General features: G+C 48.2%; 1 protein-coding gene across 1 annotated transcript in view; it reads right to left on the bottom strand.

The window, feature by feature from the left end:
- The window catches only part of SH3RF1 (SH3 domain containing ring finger 1), a gene marked incomplete at its 3' end in the record, with an annotated part of 67,341 nt that overhangs the window by 11,732 nt on the left and 47,122 nt on the right, over positions 1–8,487 (bottom strand). Inside the window, exon 4 of the mRNA XM_015814418.1 lies at positions 5,255–5,350. Within this exon, the coding sequence (XP_015669904.1) occupies positions 5,255–5,350 (96 nt within the window). The remainder of the gene's footprint in view (positions 1–5,254; positions 5,351–8,487) is intronic.

Raw genomic sequence — 8,487 nt, 5'->3', positions numbered from 1 at the left:
ATAGAAGCAATCATTCAATCTTGGTTATAACAGCTGCAGAACTAAAGGACTTGGTTCACTCCATGGGAAGATGTTGTAAGGCCGTAATTCATGCTAAAGGTTACCCAACTAAGTATTAACTGACATGGTGATAATTTTTGTATACCTCGTTTTTTCTATGGTGATAATTTTTGTATATCTCATTTTTTCTATGTGTTTCACTTTTCTTCTTTATAACTGCTATTCTAATAGAAAATCCTTCATAAAAGTTATTGCATTACATTCTTGATTAAATTATCTTTCCATTGATATATAATTTTATGGTACTACTCCCCAAAAAGTGGTGTTATTAGCCATCAAACCTCAAATGTACACTTTTCCCAAAAGGTTTCCACAATTTTGGCCACTACTGTATATATGTTGGAACTGAATATAGGATAATTCTAAGCAATTTGCTTCCTTGGAAATTTAGCCAACTTCATTAGTATTCAGTATTTATTATGACATGTGATTAAAAATCTAAAATATTCTGGCTACTGAAAATTACTGTGCAAATTTGTCAATATTCAAACATTACTAATAATCAGTTTTACAGTATTGTACTATTTATTTCCTGATAAAGAAGTAAGCATATATGTCTGTCATATAGATGACTGGGATCTTATTTCTTGATGAGAAGCTAAAGGCAATTCAGTGATAATGCCTAGGGTAGTTCAGTGATAGAGCCGTGGTATCTTCATAGAAATACTGTTTAAATTTAATACATAATTAACCCATACGAACTTTAGTAGAGGTAGTCAACCTACGATGGTAATGAAGCCTGCTCATACGATTGCAAGTGGTGATAGCCTTTAAGCCAGGGGTCCCCAACCCCGCGGCCATGGCTAGTTAGGTCTTTCACCTCCAGCCATGCGGTGAGTCTACAGGAGTCGGGGCTGGGGCGGGAGATTGGCAGAACAGAAGCTGTCTTGCCCAGTGCAAAAGTCCTCCGGCAGCTGAGCTTCCTCCTCCCTCCCTCCCGGCAGCCCAGCTGGGCTGAGCTCCCTTCACTCAGCTCTCCAAGTTTGCAAGACAAGCGCGCGCCAGCCCAGCTTGCAACCGGGTTCTCCTCCAAAGCTTTGTTAGAGCAGGGCTTTTCAGCCAGTGGTACGGGTTCCACCTGTGGTACATTGGCACCTGGCAGGTGGTACGTGACCATCCTAGAAAAGTGGTAGCAGGGAGGGGAATGAGCTGAACCAGTGGCAGCACTGCACAAGCCTGAGCGAGAGATGGCTGGAGCTGCAGGGCTGTCAGGGCTCAGCGGAAGCACCAGGATCAGTGCCGCTTTCCAGCTGATCAGCACTTCTTCGGGGCTGTCAGGGCTCAGTGGAAACACCAGGATCAGCGCCAGGCTCCAGCTGGAGCTCAGCACTGATCCTGGCACTTCTGCTGAGCCCAGAAGAAGCGCCGATCAGCTGGAATGTCGCAGCATCTCCAGGGTCTTGTGATTTACATTCAGATGCTTGGCAACTGATTCACATTTATGATGGTCACATTGTCCCAGGGTCATGTGAAGTGACCAAAACCTGCTGCAACCACCCAGCAGATGGGTGGAATAAAAACCAAACACCTTCCACCCCACCTCCGCTGCCAATCCCCAACAGAAATGCTTACAACAATGAAAACCTCGAACAGGAGGAAGAGCGCCGCTGGGTGGACAGGCAGGTGTCTTCCTCGGCTATGGCTTGGGGGGCACTTTTTTCAGTGCCATTGTTACTTCGAACAGTCATTAAGCGAACTGTTGTAAGTCGAGGACTGCCTGTACTTTATCACTTTTTTCCTCTTTTTGGGGGGTCATCAAGTTTTTGACACCTTGCTAGGCGACTGGTGGTACTCGGATATTGCCATATCCCAAAAGTGGTACAATGGGTGAAAAGGTTGAAAAGCCCTGCGTTAGAGGGAGACATCCCCCAAAGGTATGTTTCTGTGTGGGGCTAGTGTCTTTTTCTCAGGGTGCAAATAGGGGCAGGGAGAAGCTACCTTTTATCTTAAGCACTGGTCTCCAAGGGAAATGTTTGCATCTTGTCTAAGAGTGCTGGGCTCTAGTGCTGGAGTTTTTTTATTTTGATACTTCAGGATGCCTTGTGTTTTGGAAACATCCTGCCTGCTTTTCGTGGTTTAATTTTGTGGGGGGGGGGAGCACGCGCGCATTGAAAAGGCTTTCACTGCTTGGAAACCAAACCTTTGCAAGTTGAGGCAGCTACATGCTTTGGGTTTCTTTGCAAAGAGGCTTTGTGCTATGCTGAGCTGGTTTGGTCTCGGGTTTTTTTTTTTAAGGTTTTCTCAGCACTTCCTCCTGCTACCTCTTCTTCCTCCTCCTCTTACTCACTTTCCTCCTCTCCCCATCCTGGCACCCCATGCTCCTTTCTTCATACAGCTCTCCAAGCTTGCAAGCCAAGCAGGCTCCTACCCAGCTTGCAGTGGGGGAGGGGAGGGAGAAGCTACGTTTCCCCATTAGCGCTGTCTCTCCAAGAGAATCCCTCTCTCATTTGCACCTTTTTCAAGACTGCTGGGCTTGTGCAGAGCTGAGCTGGTTTGCTCTCTAATTTTCTCAGCCTCTTCCTTCCCTTCTAGTCTCAAAGAGAAACACTATACTGGACCATTGAAAAGTCATTCACACCTCTTTCTGCTCCCCCCTCGTCTTTGATTGGGGGTTTCTTCTGGAGCAGAAGAAGAGCGATTCTTTCAGTGAAGGTTTCTCTCTGTCTTCTGATTTTCTTCTAGAGCAGAACAATAAAGCCTCTTCCTGTGAAGGCTTTTCCATGCCTTTATTCTAACGTTTCCCTGGAGAAAAAAAATTCTCTTCTAGTGAAGTTTTCCCTGTGTGTTTATTCTGATTTTCCTCTGGAGCAAAATCATCTAGTGGCAGGCCTTAAGTCAGAATCCCACACTTATTTTATTCTGTGCATGGCCTAACCATTATTTCATTTATCACTTCTGTCTGTGACTCTTTTCTGAACTGCACACTTGTCTCAGTCACAGTTTTGATAAGCCCACACATTAAACCTAGCCAAAATGAGTAAAAAACAAACTTCACTGGAGAACTTTGAAAAGGGGGAAAGACCAAATGATGAGACAGCAGAAGACTGTAAGACTGCCAATAAAAAGAAATCTACATTTAAAAGAAAATACCAAGAGTCTTACTTAAATTACGGATTCATTGCAACAGGTGATTCACATGCTCCAAACCCGCTTTGTATAATATGTGGTGACTGGCTATCCAATGAAGCCATGAAACCTTTATTTGTTTATTTATTTAGAAAATTTACAATAAATGTAATGTGCTTGAATCATCTTGAAACCCCCCCCATCCATGGAAAAATTGTTTTCCTTGAAACCGGTCCCTTGTGCCAAAAAGGTTGGGGACCTCTGTTTTAAGCAACACCCCGTTCTCCCTGAAGGTGTTAAAAGAATGTGTGGATCATTAAACAAAGCACAGGGTTCTTCAGGGGTGGGACTCCCTGGGACTCTCAAGACCTTTCCCACCCCTTGACATACCCTTGCTCTGCTTCCTGCTCCTCGGGATCCCCGTAGTAGTAGTAGTAGTAGTAGTAGTAGTAGTAGTAGTAGTAGTAGTAATTATAATTATAATTATAATAATAGTAAAGTTGGAAGGGACCTTGGAGGTCATCAAGTCCAACCCCCTGCTCAGGCAGGTAACCCTATACCGTTTTGGACAAATGGCTGTCCAGTTTCTTCTTAAAAACTTCCAGTGTTGGAGCATTCACCGCTTCTGGAGGCAGGTTGTTCCACTGGTTAATTGTTCTAACTGTCAGGAAGTTTCTCCTTAGTTCTAGGTTGCTTCTCTCTTTGGTTAGTTTCCACTCGTTGCTTCTTGTCCTGCCTTCAGGCGCTTTGGAAAATAGCTTGACTCCCTCTTCTTTGTGGCAGCCCCTAAGATATTGGAACACTGCTATCATGTCCCCCCTCGTCCTTCTCTTCGTTAAACTAGACATACCCAATTCCAGCAACCGTTCCTTATATGTTTTAGTCTCCAGTCCCCTAATCATCTTTGTTGCTCTTTTCTGTACTCTTTCTAGAGCCTCAGCATCTTTTTTACATCGTGGTGACCAAAACTGGATGCAGTATTCCAAGTGTGGCCTTACCAAGGCATTGTAAAGTGGTATTAATACTTCACGTGATCTTGATTCGATCCCTCTGTTAATGCAGCCTAGCACTGTGTTGGCTTTTTTGGCAGCTGCAGCACACTCCTGGCTCATATTTAAATGATTGTCCACTAGGACTCCAAGATCCCTCTCACAGTTACTACTATTGAGCAAGGTACCCCCCTATATTATACCTGTACATTTGGTTTTTCTTGCCTAAATGTAGAACCTTACTTTTTTCACCATTGAATTTCATTTTGTTAGATAGCGCCAAGTGTTCAAGTCTGTCCAGATCCTCCTGTATCTTAAGCCTGTTTTCTGGAGTGCTTGGGCCTCCTCCCTGACCCGTCACCCATTGTGCAGTTACTTTTTGAAGATCACTAGAACTTTCCTCAGTGCTGTGCAGACCACTTTAGGGCAGCAAAATAAAGCAATTCATCTCTGGGTCGCATGACAGCCTCCCAGAAGCAGCTGTCATTTCAATGCAACACAAGGAAATGTGGGTATGGTGAAAATGGTGGCCTCTTCTTGGAGACAGCCACAAAGCTCAGATGCAAGTGGCCTGCCCTCCTTCTCCTTTATAAGGCCTTGGTAAGACCACACTTGGAATACTGCAAGTTTTAGTCACCACAATAAAAAAAGATGTTGGGATTCTGGAAAGAATGCCACCTGGTTTTGATCTACCTCACTCTGTCTGAACAAAATTGAACAGAATTAGGTGTAATACTTTGCCCTGTATCAGTGAGGATGGAAAGATTCTTCTTAACTATTAAACATATTGTGCAAGATTGTCCACAATGTGTATTCTCTGGTTCCCTAGAAGATCTGCACAAAACAACGCCAAAGGCAATCACCTGGATAGCTGAATTAGATATCCACTTATGATGAGGCCACTGCCATATGCCGTACATAATTATATGGATTGCATGTATATGTTTACTTCTCTTCTGTCATGTTCTTATCATATGGTAAATAAATAATAATGATTCAATTTGCTAAAAAAGTGTCATTTGATTAAAATCTAGAGATTTTCTACTCATCCATGCAGTCCAAGATAAAAAAAAGGATAAAATGTGTTTGTGTGTGTATTCACATTAATTGAACATTAAAAAAACTTAAGATTCTTTCACCTCAACATATGAAATAGGAAATATTCCAATTCTGTCAGCCAACATTCCTTCAGCCCAATTTTCATCTACTCGGCGAATCACAGTAAGAATATCATCCTGGATATAAAAGAAGAAAATAAAAAGGTAGGAAAGTTTCCAAGTTCTAATTAAACATTTTATTTTATTTATTTTATTTTCCTGACATTCAGACCATTGAAATTTTTAAAAAGTCAACTTACATATTTTCAGATGAAAATTTCTTTCAATTGTATATTCCTATTGTTAAGAATTTGAAAAGCATTCTAGGAGCTAATCAATCATTTATCAGATGAAATAACTGCTGAGTAACAACAACCCAACTGCTTTTTTTCAGCATTAGAGTACAGCTCTCAATATATCTCAATTCTATAATATGTTATATATTCTTAGTTGTTATGAGTAGCTACAATACTTAGAAACCAATTATTCAACGTATGTATATGTAATATTCTTAGGGATTAATGAATTAAGAAATGTCCATGATAAAGACACAAAGAAAACTATAAACATAGAACATGGATAAGAAATTTTGGCTTTTAAGACATTGCTAGCTTTCATATCTCAGCATCATTTACCATTCTTTTTAATGTATGGGGCTCCTGAGAGTATTTTGTTTAAATTATATTTGGAGGATCACAAAATAAATTAGCGTATTTTTCGCTCTATAAGACGCACTTTCCCCCCCCCAAAAGATGGGGGGAAATGTCTGTGCGTCTTATGGAGCGAATGCCGCCTGGAGCTGAAGCCTGAGTGCAGGGGAGGAGAGCATATACTGGCCGGGAAGCAAGGAGAGCTTGTGCGGCATGGAGGAGGAAAGGCTGCAGCCATTTTTTTTTACCCTTTTCCTTAGCTGTGCTACTCCCTCTGCTTGGCGGCAGCCTGCATGCAGGAATTTTACCAAATGTGCCCTGCAGGAGGCATGTGAAGAGCGCAGGTGCAGAGCAAGGCCCAGCCCTCCCCAGGGACTCATTTCAGATTTACACTGCAAAAGTTTTTCTCGCACAGAGGAGAGAAGAAAAACAATTGCAGAACACTCGGGAATCCCTTGCAAGGCACCAGGTACCTTGGTGCTTATTTCCTAATGCCTTCCTCCCCCCCCCCNAAGCAGCCATTTATGGTCTTAATACAGCCCTCAGTCTGTCTCCCTTTCCACACCCCCTAAAAGTCTTCATTCAGGCAGGCTTCCAGAGGTCGGCTGGCAGGATGCAGGTAACCCCTCCCCCCTGTCCTGCTGCCTCCCACAGCGCCGCTCCGCGTCCCGTGCCTCCATACCTCAAGCCCCCGTGTCACAGAACTGCTGGCGTTATGCTTGGGCGGAAAACTTTTTCTTTTACAAATCGGGCGGGTGGGCAGGCAGGACCCCGCCCGCCGAGTCGCCGCCTCTCCATCGCCCTCCACCAGCCGGCTCCATCGCCAGACCTCCCAGCTGACAAGCGCAGGAGTTCAGCGCTGCGGCAGCCTCCCCTTTGCCCTCCGCACCGGCCAAAGCTTTGTCTGACGTTCCAGCTGACCGGTGCAGGTCCGGGGCTGGAATGCCCGGGGAGGGGGGCAGGCTCTGGCGGAGAGCCTGGTGGAGAGCCAAGCGGCGTCACCTCCAGGGCCTCAGAAGCCGCGCGGAAGATCCGTGCGCCTCGAAGCCGCTGGCCGTCCTCTCGTGCCCGCCAACCTGGAGCCCTCCATCCTCATCCCGGCACCTCTTGCCCTCTCCCAGCCGCCCCTCCGGGACCTGCCGGCCCCTCGAGCCTCCTAAGCGCCATAGCAGCGGTGGGGTCGCGGGAGCCCCTTTCCACGCCGCGCAGCCCTTCACCGCCAAACCCTTCCCCGATTCATCGCACACGAGAGGGGCGCGGCCGGAGCGCCAGCTCCCGCTCGGAAAGCACCGCTTCTCCCCTCCCGGGCCGGCTGGCTGGCCTCCGACGCACATGCGGGCATCGCCGCCTCGCCCTCTTCCCCGCCACCTGGCTGCTTCTGAGACCCGGAGCCCGGCGAGCTGGGAAGGAGCTGCTCCTGCCCGCCAGCCCCAGGGCTGTGCCGGGCGCCAGAGGGCCAAGGCGGCCTCCGATGGCGAGGGAGGATTTTAAGGATCTTTGAGAGGGAGAAAGAAATAGAGGGAGCTGAGCTGAGCCGGTCCTCATGCCTCCTGGTTGCCCGGCCGCCCTCTGCGCCACGCCGGAGCCTCCCCTCACCACCCGGCCCACCTCCCTCGCCGTCGGAGGCCGCCTTGGCCCTCTGGCGCCCGGCGCAGCCCTGGGGCTGGCGGACAGGAGCAGCTCCTTCCCGGCTCGCCGGGCTCCGGGTCTCAGAAGTGGAGGCCAGCGTCGGAGGCCAGCCAGCCGGCCAGGGAGGGGAGAAGCGGTGCCTTCCGAGCGGGAGCTGGCGCTCTGGCCGCGCCCCTCTCGTGTGTGACGAATCGGGGAAGGGTTTGGCGGTGAAAGGCTGCGCGGCGTGGAAAGGGGCTCCCGCGACCCCACCGCTGCGATGGCGCTTAGGAGGCTCGAGGGGCCGGCAGGTCCCGGAGGGGCGGCTGGGAGAGGGCAAGAGGTGCCGGAATGAGGTTGGAGGGCTCCAGGTTGGCGGGCGCGAGAGGACGGCCAGCGGCTCCGAGGCGCGCGGATCCTCCGCGCGGCTTCTGAGGCCCCGGAGGTGATGCCGCTTGGCTCTCCGCCAGGCTCTCCGCCAGAGCCTGCCCCCCTCCCCGGGCAATTGTGCAGAGCTGCTTGTGTGTCCTTGGCAGCGCCTGCAGGCAAGGCTGTGTGCCCAAGCCGAAACGCCGCGCTTTTGCTACCACTTCTCCCGTTGCTCTACCATCCCCAGCAGCCCTAAAAAGCACTATGGAAGAGTGGGGAATGCTGGGAGTTGCAGTTCATCACCATCTGGGAAAACATGACTCTCCAAAGATCATTCCTTCCTTCCTTCCTTCCATCCATCTCCTTTCCTTCCCCTTCAATCTCTCCTTCCTTCCTTCCTTCCTTCCTTCCTTCTTCCTTCCTTCCTTCCTTCCTTCCTTCCTTCCATCCATCTCCTTCCCTTCCCCTTCAATCTCTCCTTCCTTCCTTCCTTCCATCCATCCATCCATCTCCTTCCCTTCCCCTTCAATCTCTCCTTCCTTCCTTCCATCCATCCATCCATCCATCTCCTTCCCTTCCCCTTCAATCTCTCCTTCCTTCCTTCCTTCCACCCATCTCCTTCCCTTCCCCTTCAATCTCTCCTTCCTT

This window comes from Protobothrops mucrosquamatus, unplaced genomic scaffold, assembly GCF_001527695.2.
Source record: "Protobothrops mucrosquamatus isolate PMUCROS unplaced genomic scaffold, P.Mucros_1.0 scaffold_88, whole genome shotgun sequence".
NCBI classification, from domain to species: domain Eukaryota; kingdom Metazoa; phylum Chordata; class Lepidosauria; order Squamata; family Viperidae; genus Protobothrops; species Protobothrops mucrosquamatus.
Note: the sequence above shows the minus strand (reverse complement) of the source record. Positions and strands in the feature narration are given on the sequence as shown.